The 18,632-nt window shown below is 39.1% G+C and overlaps 1 protein-coding gene and 3 non-coding genes across 4 annotated transcripts; all 4 read right to left on the bottom strand.

Annotated features, from left to right (window-relative positions):
* Window positions 1–2,958: 2,958 nt before the first annotated feature.
* Window positions 2,959–18,299, bottom strand: LOC143297976 (large ribosomal subunit protein uL13-like). The gene is made up of 7 exons (XM_076610607.1): window positions 18,219–18,299; window positions 17,021–17,093; window positions 15,502–15,567; window positions 12,007–12,108; window positions 10,747–10,892; window positions 3,856–3,978; window positions 2,959–3,089 (listed from the first exon to the last, which is right to left on the bottom strand). Exons 1-7 carry the CDS (start codon window positions 18,234–18,236, stop codon window positions 3,009–3,011), a joined length of 609 nt encoding a protein of 202 aa, XP_076466722.1. The 5' UTR covers window positions 18,237–18,299; the 3' UTR covers window positions 2,959–3,008.
* On the bottom strand, window positions 7,538–7,616 carry LOC143298392 (small nucleolar RNA Z195/SNORD33/SNORD32 family). Its single transcript, XR_013057384.1, has one exon. It is a non-coding gene; the product is annotated as a small nucleolar RNA Z195/SNORD33/SNORD32 family (small nucleolar RNA).
* On the bottom strand, window positions 8,152–8,231 carry LOC143298391 (small nucleolar RNA Z195/SNORD33/SNORD32 family). The gene has a single exon (XR_013057383.1). It is a non-coding gene; the product is annotated as a small nucleolar RNA Z195/SNORD33/SNORD32 family (small nucleolar RNA).
* Window positions 10,441–10,507, bottom strand: LOC143298396 (small nucleolar RNA SNORD66). The gene has a single exon (XR_013057387.1). It is a non-coding gene; the product is annotated as a small nucleolar RNA SNORD66 (small nucleolar RNA).
* Window positions 18,300–18,632: the final 333 nt, after the last annotated feature.

Raw genomic sequence — 18,632 nt, 5'->3', positions numbered from 1 at the left:
CTTACACACAACTGACATACACACACTGGGCAATCCCCACCTCCCACATATACGCAGAATGCTGATACAGTCACGGGTGTAAATATCATCCTGTATAAATAACATCGACTTGCAAAACTAGTAATACAAAATTGTTCGAATGAAACCCGAACACTCCACGTTGTAATTCATATATCTCGTGCTCATTTCGTTTGGTTTTACCCTTTGTTGCTGCGTCTATACACCTTTACGACAAATAAACCAAATACTGATTCTAAATCTGAGTCTGATTCACAAACATTTTCTGTCTGTCTGTCTCAGTCAGTCTGTCCCTCAGTCTCTCTCACAGACACATGTGCGTGCAAACACTGAGTGGTGATGATCACAGTAATCATAATATCGTAATCGTAATCACTATCATCATCTCTTCGTTAACTGTTCGCACTGAAAACTGGCAACATAATGTGCCGTGAATCTCAGCACATAATAATCATTGTCACCGGCGACAATGTATGCCGCACAGAGACGTTCCGTCCATCACCGTCTTTGGTTTTCGTTCCCATCTCCACCACAAAACACTTCCCTCTACACTGCACACAGGCATAACGCCAGGAAATCTTTTTCATGCGTGTGTGTTGGGGGAGGGCGGGACATCACACACCTTCTTCATGATACCAGCAGCTTCTGTTCAGGGTACTTGGGTATGAACACGATACCAGCTCGTTTTGGGTGTCACCGTGTGAGAACACGGACGTATAGCATGAAAAGTCCGTGGTGTGAGCATGGTACCAGGTTTTGTTCATGGTTCTCGGGTATGATAGTGAAACCAGCTGGTTAAAGGTATGATCTCGATACTAGCTGGTTGTGGGTGTGACCATGGTATCAGCTGGTTTTGTTCATGGTACTAAGGTATGATAATGAAACCAGCTGGTTGTGTGTGTGACCATGGTATCCGCTGCTTTTGTTCATGGTACTCGGGTATGATCATGAAATCAGCTGGTTGCGGTGTGACAATGTTATCAGGTTTTGTTTTATTGCAGTTCGGAGAAAACATGAGGGGAACATTTTCTCGCAGTCCCAAACTTCTCGTAAACAATTGAGGGAAGTAGAATTGCGAGAAATTGTGGGCTAACATGGTCTCTCCTGGTTTTCTGAAAATGAAATACAGTATAAAAAAAAGTTTTGTTTTTTTTAATCATGCTAGACGCTACGTTCATGACCTCGGAACTTACCCCACTCCTCTTGCAGCAAATTGTGGCGCTGTGTGCGTGCATATGTATCGTGGTGCGACTGTGTGCGCATGTGCATGTAACGTGTTGGAGGGCCGGGGTGGTATTTCAACTTGTGTGTTCAATTGTTAAAGCTATGTGCAAATTTATCATTTCTTGTGCGGAATCACAGTCATGTGTGCGGGTAGAATATGTACGTGGGTGTGGATGCACATGCGCATCCCACTCAGCGACACATCTGCGTGCACTTGTGGGTGTGCCAAGTCAAGAATTTTTGTTCCTGTTTTTATTTCAATCATTTGCTAATCTCACCCTTAACAATATGTCATGTATTTAATTATCCCTTGTGCATTTCATTTTAAAATTCATGTTGAAGTTTTACACAAACCAATGATAGGCTTTCAAGGCCTGATCAGCATGTTGGCATAATGCAATGGTCAGGCATCTGCTCTGCTTTTTTTTCACTAATGCCCTCATGTTCTGACATCTTGAAACTGAATCTGTAATCAATGTGTACTATTGTGATGTTTTATAATTTTTCATTCTGTTAGATACTATGTATTTTGTACCGATGCCTATTCATGAACAAATTAAATTTGTGTGTACAGCAGGCGTATTATTTGGGTTGATGAAACTGCAGGGTTTTTCACAAATTTTTGCCAGGAACTGAAACCTCTCAAAGTGGAACCTTTTTAATTTCTTAGCCGGGTGCATGCTACGCATCAACATCGGTTAATCATCACATCCAAAAGACTATCACCCAGACCACCACTAAAATACATGTCTTGTGAAAGATGAAAACTCCCCAGGATGAAGGATAAGATCTCCACCCAGACTGGAAATCTTGTCACTTCCTGCAGGGACAACCACACTACACCCACTCCACATCATTACGTGGGCAACCTTCCGCGTGGTTATGATTTATGCCATGTGTATTCTCAATTATGCACTCGTGAGTATTGCTTTGCCAAGGTGCGTGCAATCCACCAACACCGGTGACCAGTAGAATCATGGTAAAGGATACTGCTGCCTGAGTATTACATTTTTTCTTCTTTTTCTTTTTTATTGCATTCTTTCCAGTTTGCTAGTTCCGAGTCACATCTCTGCATTTTCTTGAGTCAGTTTCTGTTAACCCAAGTTTAAATAAACGATGCTGCAAAGATCAGCATTTTGTGCTGAATGCAGCATGAAAATGTTCTCCAGACATTTACCTTTAATAAAAAAACAAAACAAAAACACTTTAGTCAAAATGCAGCCTTCCATTCACCTCACTGCCAATTGAAAGCTCTTTCTTTTCTTTTCGAAGAAAGAAAATGCAATGGAAAAGAATATAGAAATTAGTGCCAACAGCTTACTTCATTGAAGTTTTCGAGTCTCATGACAGGGCATGACATTTTTTAAATTTACACTTCCAAATTTTAAAATAAAGACCACACAGAAAGAAAGGGATTGAAGTAATAATGTGAGTGTGAAAGAAATTTTTTTTATGAACAATTTTTTTCCTCCCCTTCCACCCATCTTTCCAGATTTATACACTGCAAACAACTCCACACACACACACACACACACACACAAAATGATGAATAATGCTCAACAGAAGGCTGGTATTCCCTCCAACATTGCTGCAAGTCTTTTCTGAACTTACAACAACAAAAAATCATAATATAAAAAATATAAAATAAAAAAAAAACAGTGAAAGACCAGCCACCAATCACGAAGGACTCCATAATAAAAACCACAAACAGGCAGCTTCTTTATGTCACAGATTTATTTTTCTCACAGCACAAATGTCAGTTATATTCAATAGCCGTAGCTGGAGATGATTTCCTGGTATTTCTGGACCTTGGGGGCCACATTCTTCTTGGCCTGCTCACGCAGTTGCTGCAACAAACAAGAACCTGGGGTCAACAGTCTGCTGCAAGGCTTTAAAATAATAAACTTCATCATTATTCAAACACTCCTTTCTTTCAACTGGCAAGGGATCTTTATCAGTATAGTATCATCACTCAGTTCATGTGCTCCAAGATTCTCTCTCACTGCTCAGGCGCAGACGTCAAAATGTGGAGGATAGGGAGGGAGGGAAAGAGAAAGCAGAGACCATGTCTTTACTATGTGAGAAAATGCAGGAGAGCAAGAGTAGAAACTGTAAATGTTCCTATCCAAGAATTTACACAGAGATGCAACTTCTTTTCCTTCTTTATAGTTGAGACTTTTATCCTTATCTCATTTCAAAAGTTTCAGATTTACGCTTCTCACAAAGGCTCCTCTAAACATTCTGACGATGACACATTATTATCAGAGTAGTCATCAAGCAGCTCATTATTATTATTATTATTATTATCATCAGAGCTGTCACCAAATTCCACATAATTATCAGTTTTCTACAAATAGAACATTGTCATCAGTATTATCACCAAACAGCATACTATCAGTTGTCACCTAATAAAACATTATCAGAGCTGTCACCAAACAACATAACACTTATCAACTTTCACTAAAGTGCTGGACAAGAGGTGTGCACTCCCTCAGAGAAGACGTATCCTTCAGGGTACATCAGACAATGTAGGTAAGTGATGTTGACATCATTGGGAAGCACAAAGGGCCTCTGTCCAGTTCACTACCTGTCCATAACAGACAGACCACTCACCTGCAGCTTGCGTTTGCGCTCAAAGAACTGCTTGGACTTGACCTTCCTGCGTGCCTCCAGGGTGCCGATCACCTTCTGGTACTTCCAGCCCACCTCATGGGCCAGGCGGTTCAGGGAGCAGTACTGCACACACAATCACCATGGTCACACTTGTGATTCACGCTTCATTACTACAGATACAGTCAGACTAATTGAATCTGTTGGCCAAGAAAAAATCAAGCTAAATGTCAGACCAGGACACTGTCCACATCTAAATTAAATCATGGAACTTGAAGCCTCACCGACCACGAAGGCCATCTCATGACTATCGCCACTGCCTAGATTGTGGAAATGCAAGCAATCAAAAATAATTTAATGCTGAAAATTGTGACTGCGAAGACAGAAGCAATAATGAATATGAACACACACACACACGCCCCAATCCTCTCCCTTTCCATTTCATCTGGTGGCAGTCTGGCTCAGATGGTAGTGCATGTGAAGGTTATTTTCACGGAGCAATCAACCATCTTGGGATCAAATCATCATTGCACAGACTGTGCCACATACAACTTATCTTTTAAACCACTCACAAGTAATTCACATGCTGTACACAGTACTGCACAGAGGATTTCATTTATATTCCAAAGTAGGGTAAACCCGTGACGTAACTATGAGTTATCACCTGCCTGATATGTTTAACCCCTGTATTTTGCCAGGGAAGGTTATGAAGATGAAAGAAATATAAAAACATAACAGGATACTCATGTCAGTAAACTAATAACCACAGCGTGCATACCAATGTCCTAATCTTAGAGACAAAACTGATCAGTGTAAAAAATAAAAAGCAACACAGACAGTGCAAAAGGAAATTCTCATGTTATCAGAGGTCATCACAACAATATCAGACCACTACTTTATTTCATTAATCATAGAATTTCCATGACACAGATTAATAGTTTGTGTGTACCTATGTCAAAGGGCAATAATTCTCTTAACTATTTTGCAGTTCCTCCCCTGTGACCATTCTTCTAATGTTTATTGTTCATGCGTGCCATGATCAGGTATTTCAAACAGTGATGCTCAATCTAAACAGATATGTGGGAACCTAAGACTCAATGAAGCAGAGAAATCAATGCAGCAGCTTGTGTCTTTGGTGGAGCTAACTAATGTACACAGGTGCTCATGCAGGCATGTCCATGTCAACTGACTTTTAAAATATTTCAAAAATCAAAACATTCATAAACTTTTTTTTTTTCTTTTATACTGGCGTTTGTTTTCCTATGATCAGTTGATTAGTACTTGCAAAAACTCTCCAGTCTTGGCCACTTTGTGACACCACTGAGTTAATGTCATCACTGACATAGATAAGTAGATGTCAGAATAAAGGGCAGAACTGATTGTGCAACAGGAAACTCTCATGGTCATCATATGGTCATCACAAAAGTATCAGACCACTACTTTATTTCGTTAATCATTGAGTTTCCAGCACACAGATAATTCAGCTACTGAAATCACTTCCATAAGCATATACTGTAACATCCCCACCATATACCGTCTGTCTTTTTGCGGAAATTTGACATTGAACATTTAATAACATGAAATGTTTCTTTTCACAAATATTACAAAAAGCTGACAATGGGCTATGCAGAAAAAAATATAAAATGACACTTCACAAATCTACCTATCAATTATGAAGACTACTGTGCTGATGTGCAACCTCAGAGTGAATAAAATTCTCAAGATGACAGACCAGATTTCCTTGACAGATAAATTACCCACCAAACCAGTCTTCTGTCTTACATACATCTGATTAAAACAAAAATAGAACAATTAAAATGAACAAGCTGAAAACTGATCAGCCCTGCAACTGTGTGATCCTTTCAACAGAGTACATTACACACCAGCCACATCATCAGAAACTCAGATCCTCACAGTCATTCAGAGGTCCAGACACAAAATAAATTTCATCATGTCTTGCTGGTGTCTCATTCAATAACACTGCCACACACCTATCACAGTCCACTACATTTTCAAATAAAGACCATCTCCGTGGGTGTTTAAAAAAAAAAAAAAAAAAAATTATTATTAAAAAAAAAAACACACACACACACAAAGGTGGGGTGGTTTTGGGATCTCTTTGTATCTTTGAAACAAATGGATTTTTTTCATACTGCTTTTTCATTCATAACTGAAGGATTTCACGATACAACAGACAGGGAGACTAAGTTGACTGAACATACTGAGCAGCAACTGACATTTCATCACTGCATCTGTGCAGTGCTTATAATAGTGTACATTACACACCATCACAATATCAGAAACTCAGATCCTCATAGTCATTCAGAGGTCCAGACACAAAATAAGTTTCATCATTTCATGTGTTGCTGCTGTCTCATTCAGTAACACAGCCACACACCTAACTTAACATAGTTCACACCTTTTCATATATCAAGACAATCTCTGTGGGAGGTGAAAAAATACTGGAGAAGCAACTGACACATCATCACTGCATCTGTGCAGTGCTTATAATACTAAATAGCGTACATTATACACCATCACAATATCAGAAACTCAGATCCTCATAGTCATTCAGAGGTCCAGACACAAAATAAGTTTCATCATTTCAAGTGTTGCTGCTGTCTCATTCAGTAACACTGCCACACACCTATCTTAACATAGTTCACACCTTTTCATGTATCAAGACAATCTCTGTGAGGGGTGAAAAAACACAAACTTTTCAAGTGGGCTGGAGTTGGGTAATATTCAACTTTCTTCAAACAATTGAATTTACTTTGCTTTTTCGTTCATAACTTGAATATTTCAAGCTAACCAAAGTTTAAGCCGCTTTTTCAATCTTACTGATTTTAAACACACAGTATTAAAGCTGTTCTATAAACCACACTTTCCAATGTTTAGACAGTATGTCCACTTGAGACTTAACACTCCTACACAGTCACTGACAGATATAATCCCCACCCAGCCAGCCTTCTCCTGTCTCATAGGCAACAGATCTATAAAAGAAAATAATTTTTTTTTAAATTTAAATTTAATCAAAACTTTAATTTTTTTTTTTTAATTTTAATCAAATGTCAGAGAAAACAAGCTGACAACATACTGAGAAGCACATTACAAAACAGCCACATCAGAAACTCAGATCCTCACAATCATTCAGAGGTCCAGACACAAAAGTTTCATCATATCATGTGTTGCTGATATCTCATATAACACTGCCACACACCTAACAAAACATAACCAACACATCCACAATAATGCAGTCAGTGTACCAACACTCCTTTCCCCATCCCCCTCAAAAATGAGGCAAGGTATTGATGATCTTATCAACTTAATTCACTTTGTAACTTAATAATTTTGAGATGAACCAAGTTCATGCTGCTTTATCATGCTTGCTGATTTTAAAATGCATTATATCAATGCAGTTGTATAATCAGGGTTCACCAATAGGAAAGGCTGGCTGTCAGTGGCAGCAAACTCAAGATCAGAAACTTCATCACCACCTGTCAGAGGTCCACACACACACAAGCTGCTACTGTATCTTCTTGCCCACTTACACTTAGCAGTCGTATCAGTCTCAATACAGACATCACAGGCACACACCACACATTAGAAACCACACTTTCCTTTGTTTAGTCTGTCCTGAAGACAGTGATGTGCTCTAAGTCATAGCGCTCTCTAACAGGGCAGTTTGGCTCAGATGGTAGTGCATGTAGAGATGTTTTCATAATGCAGTCAATCCACTTTGGGAAAAAATCATCATAGCACAAACTGATCTATAGCCCACTACCTCTGAATCATGATCACTGTCCAGAACAGATGCCCAAGTCGAAGAACACTGTGCAAGCCATTAAGATTTACTGAAAGAAATGAAATATCCTAAAATATCCTATCTGCAGTTCACTACCTCAGAACTGTCTTCATGTCCAAAGTTCATTGTGTGTAGATCAATGAAGTGCGTATCAGATCAATGAAGTGCTTATCTACAACATTAATAAAATCTCACGTTTCCCTTCTGTCCAAGACTTGCATTGTTTTTTTCCAGGACTACCTGTCCATAGCAATATCACTCCCCCACTATTAACTACCAGCTCCATACTGTCCGGTCATTCCGTATAATCCTCAGAAACTGCCACCATGCAGTCTACCTCAATTGGCCAACACCCCCTAACATGAGAGAAAGTGACCTTGGTATGCAAGGGCCAGATATTCTGAGGACATTACTGGCACACACCACACATCCTGACACCCAAACACACCTGTAGGTAGTGACAATGAGATTCTAACAGTCAGTGCTCTCTCTAGTTTGGCTCAGATGGTAGTGCATGTACAGATGTTTTCACAATGCAGTCAATCCACTTTGGGTAAAAATCATCACAGCAAAAACTGAAAGAGCACTATCCATAACAGTATGCTGCTAATCTGTTAATCTTTGTAGACAACTGATTACAAAAGTAGTGTGTGTAATGTATGCGTGTTCATGTATGCACAACATGCTTCATATGGTGCAGCCAAAGTTTGAACTGAAGGAACTGTAAGGGGCAGAAGGCAGCGTTACCATGGATAATACTGACGCCTTCACACACTAACTCCCTAAAAACAAAACACAACACGCCATCTGTGACACAAGGTGAAACACAACAGTGTCTATGGAACATGTCATGACCAGCAACATCAGCTCACATGCTCTCCTGAAAGGTACCTCCTAATTCAAACAAGGCCATACTGAAGAGGGCAGGGTTCAAGGTGGTGGTGTTAGGGAATTAGGCAGATGTGGGAGGGGAGGGGAGGGAAGAAGGGGAGGGGGGGTTACTGTCAGCAGAAGTCTCAGATCTCAAATCGATTTCACGAATCATCAATGCGCTGTGAGAAAGTCATCACCGACTGCTGCTTGACATCTCCTACATCCAGTATTGTTGCTTTTTGTCAAGATTTCTCTTTGTAATAATTTGGGCTTCTCTCCCAATGCAGCACCATAATTCAACCACCCCCTTTTTAGTCTGCAGCTTGATTTAACATCAAATATTACTGTGGGTGGGCTCTTCTATGTGTGTCAAGTGCCTGCTGCACAATGGACCTGTTTATCATCTCATCTGAAAGACAAGCAGCCAGACCACCATGCAAGGTCTGGTGCAAATGAAAGTAAAAATCTATTCAAGCCCGACTCAAACCTGTGTACATTATTCCAAATAAAGTATCAAGTGCATTACCACTTGGCCACCACTCCACATCAAGCAACAATCACACAGGACAGACTATCATACAGTATCATCTCCTTCCTCTTTTTCCTGTAGCAGGAAAACACTGAGACACTGGAAAATAGTCTGCCTTTTTTTCTCTCTAAAATCTTAAACTTCCACCCAACAGATACATCTTTAGTTCCCGTTTATCTTAACTACCACCACCACCCTAATCCAATGGCAGAAGCAATATAAAGCAATGGCTGCCAGCAGATGTCTCAGACCATAAATGGTTTCATGAGCTGTCAATGCGCTGTGAGAAAGTCATCACTGACAGCTGCTTCATACCTCCACTTCAAGACATCACTTATACCACAACACTATGGGACTGTCAATCACCTAAACACCAGTATTTCATCTCTATCTGGAAATAAAACTACACTAATTCACCAATTTAGGCCATAACCTATTTTGAGTTCTGAGAAACTGCAGCTTCTTTGGGCCATGGCAGCAGTCAAAACATGAGATCGGTATGGACTTTTAAAAAAATAAAATATAACAAAATATTCTAAAATCCAAGGCATGACCACATTAAACCATCAGCCATCCAATACTGGACAGGCAAATTGTTGGGCGCATTATTACAAGGCTTCATCAACAAAATGCTCTCTATTATTTAGCTTTACACAACCAATCCTGTTTTCATCACAAACTAACATTATCTGAATCAAAGATGGTGTACCTTTCCATTTCACCTCTACTCTGAGGCCTGGAGGTTGGCAGACACTACAATGTTGAAATAAGTTTTTAATGTTCAAGTGGCAGCCACTGACAAGATCAGGAACTCTTAATTCCTCACTAATACTCAGAGGTCCAGACACAAAAGTTTCATCATGTCTTGTTGGGCACCCTGTTCATGTCATACAAACTTTCATCATATTTATGCTGGCTCAGACTTCCAGAGCTTTAACTATGTATCAAACTTTCATTCAATGACGTCTGAAAGTGAAGGAGTGGGGTAAAGGTAGCCCTCTAGGGAATGAGACAGCAATGGAAAAAAAAAAAACAGATGCATTCTGATTTTCTACCTGAACATGTAATACCACTGCTTTCTTCACTTTATTCCTCATTCTATCTTTTAACTGAAATTTTGTCACTCATATGTTTAATCAATTAAAATTCAATATCAAAATGGATTTCAATATCCATTAACTCTGTTGTCAATTTCTTTTCTAGTTACAAAATATCTTTACATTTTGTACAACTCTGGCTTCAGAGCCTCAAGTAAGATGATTTTATGAAACAAAAATGAAGAAAGTACCAAAACCAAACACCAGAAAATTCCCAAGGGACACAAACTAAAATTATCATTCTTAATTAGTAATGCCATCATACAAGTACACTGTAGAGGAACAAGATCAGAAACTCAGTTCCTCATAAACTTTCAGAGGTCCAGACACAAAAAAGTTTCATCATTTCTTGCTCCCAAACCATTACACAGCATGACTGTTTGCTTCATACACTGGGCTGAAGCTGAGTTCTAATATCCAAAGACAAGGATGTGACACAAGAACACTTCATATCCTCTGTTCACTGACTTGGTAGATCTGTTTTTCCCCCCTACGTTGACCGTGACAGAACTAATAACTCCCGAAACAATCACTTCAGTGGACACCATTCCTGAAAACAAGCTTGTAAAGAAACTAAGTCATCCACTGACCTTGCGGGTCTGGCCCAGACGCAGCACTTTGAGAGCCGAAGGCACCACCATACGCTTCTGTTTGTCGTACGGGGGAGGGATTCCCTCAAAGGTCTTCAGGCGGTCCATGGCCTCCTTGCCGCGCGCCGTCTTGTGGGGCAGCATGCCTGAAACCATTCTGACCAACATCATTCCTGGAGCTGACAGTGCACACTGCATGTATACAACCAAACTTCACAAGCTTCCTTCATTCTCCATCACCCTTGATTATATCCTACAGTGTCTATCATTCAGCGACTCACACTCAGTAAATGTATGCTTAATAACATTCAATTCCTTCAAAACATATATCTGAACACAAAAGGTAAGAAGTTCAATGAATGAAAGCCTACCAGCTCCTCTCCATACAGTAAAGATCAGTCACTGAACTGTTTTTCCCAGAAGTTTCAGACCCTTTGTGATTTCATGATTCAATCAATGTAGGTAAGGTAAAGGTCATCATCAACGCCACACGGTTTATATTCAATGCAAGAAATCTGATTAAAAATTCAATCACAAAAACAACAAAAAAGGCTTGGTTACTTTCTTCCAATTTTCACATACTTTTAACATCAGAACCCCTCTTGTTCATTCTGCCAAATTTTTGTGTGCTTTCAACATGGACGAGTCACTGTACATCATAAATGAAGTCCATTTCTCAATAAACATGTTTTTATTGTGCAGATGCATAGATGTTCATATACTACCTAAAATATTTCTTTCAGGCCCTAGCAACCATTCTACTTCTTTTGAACTTGCAACAACAATCATAATTCTTTTGCACATGAGTATGCAACTGTCCTAACTCAGCAGCCTGATGAGGTTGTGTTTTGTAGTATGTGACTTACTGTTCAAGTGAAATTACACTTTGCATTGTCACGGTTCCCACAGGAACTCTCAATACAAAGTAATGCTACATCAAACTTTATTTTTCTCCAGCAGTGTTTCAGATCCTTTGAGATTTCATATTTCAATCAATGTAGGTAAGGTAAAGGTCATCATTAACACCACTTTTGTTCTGTAACAAACATCCAACCTAAAGTACAACCAACCCCTATATACCCAACCAAAATCCACAATGTGCCTCGCACACGCTCATGATCCAGGATATCAAAATGTACAAAAACTGAGTAGACCAAATTTTTTTAAACTAGAACAAAACAAACAAAAAAGTAACTAAATCCCAACTACCACATCCCATAATACACAAGAACATGTAAAGCTGACAATGCCCTGTGTTACCTCTGACCACACGGATGAACATCTTGGAAGGGGCACGGAAATGGTATGGTCCTCTGGATGGCTTCACATTGCATCGCTTCTTCAGATATTCCAGGAACTTCACTGAAATCACATGCCCAACATCATCAGTTTTTCTCTACATGCAGCAGACACAGGCAAAAACAGCTTCAGCCAAGGAGTTAATTTCATAACCTTCACTTTTTTTCAAAATATATCTATTTCTTTTATAAAAACAAGTCACAAATATATTCAACTCAGGCAGTTTTTAAAAAAAATTCATAGGGGGAAAAAATATATATTTTTTTCAAATACAGCAATAATAAAATGCAAGGCTAACTTTTTCTTGACACTTATCTTTAAAGAGGGGTACAATGAATTAGCAAACTTGTACCCAAAAGAAACATCTTTAGTGCTCTTTTATCCAAACTACCACCACCACTCTAATCCAATGGCAGCAGTATGAAGTAATGGCTGCCAGCAGATGTCTCAGACTGTAAACGGTTTCATGAGCTGTCAATGCGCTGTGAGAAAGTCATCATCGACTGCTGCTTCATACCTCCTTTTCAAGACATTAATTCTTAGTTCTACCACAACAATAGGGGACTGTCAATCACCTAAACAACAGTTATTCAACTATCATATAATAACTACACTATCACCAATTTAGACCAAAAGTTATTTTGAGTTCTGAGAAACTGCGGCTTCCTTGGCCCATGGCAGCTGTCCAGACATGGTTAGACTGGTACTATCAAAAAATAAAATATAAATTATTTTTAAGTCCAAGGCATGAGTTCCTATCAGACCATCTGCCATCAAATACTGGACAAAGTGTTAGTCCACATTGTTACATAGCTTCATATACAAAATGCTTTATATCAATTAGCTTGATGCAACCAATCCTGTTTTCATCAAAAAGTGATCAAAGATGATTATCTTTCTATTTCACCTCTTCCACTGAGGCCTGGAGGCAGGCAGATACTATCTTTATATAAAGCTTTTAAATGTTCAAGTAGCAGCCATTAACAATTCGATATAATGGATATGCCTCAAGAGTTCTCTTGAAGGTTTTTGGAGAGTGGTTTCCATCAGACTGGAGGTAATCGTCAGATAGACAATCAGACAATGTAGGTAAGTTAGGTAGCATCACAGGAAACCAGCACAAGCAAGTCTTGCCATCAGAAGCCTGTAATCTTTCTGTTTATTAAGTATTCACAGATATTTCTGCCACTAACTTTTACAAATGAAACACTTAACACAATGTAACTACTATTGTACTCATTACAAACTATAAGGTCAATTATTATTTCTCTCCACAACGCATGGACTTTCTTGCTTCCTAGAGTTCATGCTTAGGTATTTATGAGAGGGCATGAAGTGTTCAGAAGTGCCATGAAAAGAAATCATTGGCATAGTTTTGGTTTGTTTCAGCACAGGCCATTGACCTGTTCACCTGCAAAGGCCTTTTGGCAATTAGTTTTCTGAAAATCAAGTCAAGTGACTGGCTTGCTGCCACATGAAAAGGTCATTTAGAATTTGTATGCATCAATTACCACGGATGCCATCTTTTTTTCACTAGTGGTTTCCATCAGATTTGAGATAATCGTCAGACAATCAGACAATGTAGGTAAGTTAGGTTGCATCACAGGAAACCATCACAAGAGTCTTACTATCAGATACCTGTAATCTTTATGCATTAAGTATTCACATACATTTCTACCATTTTTACAAATGAAACACTTAAAACAATTTAACTACTGACCACAAACTATAAGGCCAATTCTCTTTTCTCTCTACACCCGCATGGCCTTTCTTGCCTAATTTTCATGTTTAGTCAGGTTTATATGAGAGGGCATTCACTGTTGACATGTTCATTCACTGTTGGGGCATATCTGTTATGCATGTGTGGGTGTATGTGTGAATGTGTGTCTTCATCAGGGGTGCAAGTGGAAAAAAGTGGCAAGACTGAAGTCCGGTCTTCAATGATTTTCCGTCCTAGGCGATTTTTTTCTCTCGGTAAAATACAGAGTTTCAGGGCTAAGTAACAGTGTGTGTGTGTGTGTGTGTGTGTGCCTCTCTCTCTCTCTCTCTCTCTCTCACACACACACACACACACACACACACACACATTCTCTCTGTTCTCGCTTTCCAACGAACAGTCCCATCCGGCTTCCAGCGGCAAAAATGGGAGTCGTACACAGCGCGCGCGGCCAGACACAGCTGGCGCTGGCTTCAGTTTAGCTAAGCACTGGTCAACCAGTCAAGAGAGTTCCATCTTCCGGTGAATAGTTCAGTATTCAAGTTCCGACCAAAACTTTCCCGGACCAAAAGCATAGGGACAAAAAAAAAAAAAAAAAAATCGAAATTTCATCAAGACGGAAATCCGTATGAGACGGAACCACTTGCACCCCTGCTTCATGTTTTACATCTATTTGCTTATTTATCATCATTGTTCTCTTATTTATTTAATTATTTATTTATTATTATTATTATTTTATCATTATTTTCATTACTACTACCTTTTTTAAATATCATAATTATTATTTATTTATTTATTTATGTAAGCTTATATTTTTTTTCTTTTTTCTCAAGGCCTGACTAAGCGCGTTGGGTTACGTTGCTGGTCAGGCATCTGCTTGGCAGATGTGGTGTAGCGTATATGGATTTGTCCGAACGCAGTGACGCCTCCTTGAGCTACTGAAACTGAAACTGCTGACAAACTGCCATGAAAAGGAATCGTTGGCATACAGTTTTGGTTCGTTTCAGCACGCGTCATTTGACCTGTTCACTACAAAATCAATGGGTCATCTCCAAAAGCAATGGGTCAAGAAAAACCTTTACTCCTCCTCCACAGACCACCCCACCCATAAAATAAAGTTGGCCACAAGCAATAAAGAAATAGCTCAGTCTGAACAGTACAGACAAGATCAGTCTACAGAAATGTAGCAGCTGTTCTGAACAGCAATTCAATTTTGGTTGACAATAGGCATCTTTCTTCACACTGCGGTACATAATAAACACGATTTCAGAAGAAATATCTGATGCATCGAAGCTATAGAAACTGACAGGAATGTGACTCAGGATGAACAAATGCTGCATTCTGTCAAAATACCGAAGTGATGATAGCTTTATACAATAACTTGTTTCCCAAAACAGTACAAGTTAAAACTGCAGTCATGACCATTTTATAGAAGGAAAATTATCAAGAGGTATTTTGGCTATTAGTTTTCTGAAAAATCAAGTCAAGTGGCTTGCTGCCACATGAAAAGGTCATTTAGATTTTGTATGTATAAATTACCACAGATGCCATCTTTTTCTTTTACATAGGAATTCCCTCTGATGCAAGTGGTTTCCATCAGATTTGAGGTAATCGTCAAAATGACAATCAGACAATGTAGGTAAGTTAGAATTGCATCATTGGAAACCATCACAAGCATGACAAGCTATTACCAGCATATATGTTCTGCTTTGGTTTATTTTGTCAGCTGCATAACTCACATTTATTTCTGTAGAAGTTTCCTGAGATGTTAATTCCTTCACATCGCACCACCACAACTCTCTGACCTGAAACAAATAATAATGAAACATTTCTACTGCACATTCTTGGAAGCGCTTTTCGTCAAACTGTAGAATATCAAAATGATCTATCTCACAGTTAAATTTCAACCCATCACAATATAATCAAGTCTTGGCATCACTTGTGCAATATTCCATTTTTCTGTTATGTCAATGTAAGTGTACTTATCAAAAATGAGAAATAATAGTAAAGCACATTAAAAATGTTCTAATGCTATCGAGTCTTTCAGTGTACTCAAGACTGTTACAGAAACTAACATAGCGAGCTTTTCAGCTAAACCTGCTCCTTGTCTGAGACAAAGACTGCTGGGTAGTTCCGCGTCAATTGTTCTTGTGCATGCGCATTTAACTTTCATCAATATTACAAGTAATGCCAAAGGCTGTCCTCCATTTCTACAACCATTGTACAATGAAGTGACATCTTATGCACAACAAGAAAACCAAAATATTAAGCAAAAAATCGAAAAGAGAAGCCAGCTATTTCACATGTCCTGCCTCTCAAACGCCTGTGCTGCTTGCAATTTTGGAAAGGCAATCAAATTCAAGAGCACAGACCATGTTACTTGCCTCTATACGTCATGTAAGCACAGAACTCTCCAACCGTCTATTAAGAACAAGATATGAAAACATGCAGAGATCATGCAGGTTAGTATCACTTCATTCAATATTCCTCAAATGGTCTCAACTCACTCTGGACGATAAAATGCTATAGCGTTCCTAACGTAAGGTAGTGTTCTGGACGACGGAACACTATAGTGGTTTTTCCACATTTTCCTCAAAGAGTAGCATAAAAATCGCAGCTACAACAGGCATTGCAAACGTGTCAAGGGCTGAATGGAAAGTTTCCTCATAAGGTTCTGTAACTATACACTCGCTGACAAGCCGTTGACCGTGGTACCCCACATAACAAGCTCATCTGCATACGTATCGAAAATGGCATCGAAGGCAATATAAGTGGAAATTTTTGGAGCAAATTAGATCACAACAGCCACTTTTTACAGCTGCTCTAAGTGATTGAAATGCTTCAAACTGAAGGTTTCTACATCAATGAGGATGATGACGTCTAATAAAGTATCTGCAATGAAGAAAGCTACCAGCAAGAAGGTACTGACAGTGACTCAGCTTCTGAGGGCTGTAAAGAGAGGGGGTGTGGAGGGGTGAGGCGTACACACGACGTGAGGAGAGGGGTCAGTGGGTCAAGTACAGGGAGTTTCATTCAGTTACTTTGTGTTTTGTTATTTTTTGTGATTTTTTTCCTAACCCTAACAAATGGGTCATTGGCAGGGGAAAGCAAGGAAGAAAACTATTCGTCCAGAGTTTTGTCTCACAAGTTCTTGTTCACCAACCCCATTACATACTTCTTTACCCTTTAACATTCTTTTAAACTTATGGTGCAAAGCCAGAGGAAAAACTGATGCCCCTGCTTCTTTTGAACACTCACCTTGCAGAAGAGTTTTGGCCACAAGGGCTGCCAGGCGACCCAGCAAATGCCCTCTGGCATCAATAACAATAGGCTGTAAAAAAAAACAAAAAAACATAAACCATCAGTACATTTTTTTTTTAATTCCTGCCAAATTGAAAATATGCAAAATTAAAAATAATAATAATAATAAAACAATGGTTATACGAAAAATTACATACACAAAAATTATCTTGAAAGCAAAAACATTCACACATTAAAAAAAATGCTTTCTGAAAATAGTAATATTTTTATAGTAGTTTTAGCCATTGATGTTAGGAACTGTATATACAAATACTCGTATTTCTTTAAAATGTAAAAACATTAAAAAATATGTATATAAAATAACAAACATACTTACACACACACATCTGGTGGGAGCTCTAACATGAGTGACAATTACACAGGAGACAGCATATGATGATCAGGCGTTTAAAACTTATGACTTCCAACTGTAGACAATGTCAGTTTGGGGGCATTCTGGATACAGCCACTGCTGAATAGTTCTATAACTTTGTGACGATCGAGAGAAATCACCAAGCTGACAGTGACCATAATGGATGGTTATTCATTTCATGTAAAACATTGTTGAACTTCCAGGGACTATATTCTGAACTTCCAGGGACTATTCATTTCAGGCTGAACATAAGCTGGGACCTTTGTCCCTTTTTTTAACAAACGATGGGGGTTTGTGATGTTTATTTTGTTATGCGCTGCAAAATATTGCTATTATTTGTCAAAAGGGAGGTATTTTCTTCTTTCGATGCTGCCATGAAAACAAACTTTTGAACACGTGCCCCGTGCCCCCTACATGCTAAGTAATGAAGCCGGACCGGTTACTCGTTATAAGATCATTAGCCACATGGTGAAAAATTTCAACAGGTGGTTCTCTGTTCTTTGGTCTGCAGTACATTTTAAGACTGGAAGATTTATTCAAAAGGGAAAACCCGGCCAGTTGAAAAATTTGTCGCGTGGTTGGCGTGCCACACCGCCATCATGATTTATCACGGTCCAAACTGAGGAACATCTTAAATGAACTACCTCCTAAAATACAAGTCCTCCACTTAATCCACTTTCTTTACCTTTTTCGTTAGATTTTCTTGATGAACCTTACCCGTATATCTAATTTATAATATATGCTACACATTGACAACAAACACAAAAAAGACAGAGCACTCACCCTCGTGCTGAAACCCATGGCGAGTAAGACTGAAAAGGGGGTCACACACTTCCAGTTCCTCCACGGGGTCTGTCGAAGGGACTCAACTCTTAAACTGCCGGAAATGGTCTGTCACAAAAATAACCACAGTTTCAAAACAAGTCAAAAACGCCAGGCAACGTGTGAATCCTGCCAAATAATCCAGGACAGATACAAAAATGGTCAAAATGTCTGCAACAAAACCGTTCTTTTCACGATAAAATAGAATAAATCATACTGATCACGCTGATATAATCTTGACCGCTGTAGGTGGGCGGGAACATAATTAGATTTTAGTTTTTAATAATTATTTGTCACACTTCTGGCCATGAGAGAGCGCCTTACAAAAATCCGCAAGGCAAGAGCAAGCCAGCGTTACGCAAGCGCGGTAGAAGG

The sequence above is a fragment of the Babylonia areolata genome, chromosome 23 (assembly GCF_041734735.1).
Source record: "Babylonia areolata isolate BAREFJ2019XMU chromosome 23, ASM4173473v1, whole genome shotgun sequence".
Classification (NCBI taxonomy): Eukaryota; Metazoa; Mollusca; class Gastropoda; order Neogastropoda; family Buccinidae; genus Babylonia; species Babylonia areolata.
This window is presented reverse-complemented; position numbering and strand designations above follow the sequence as displayed.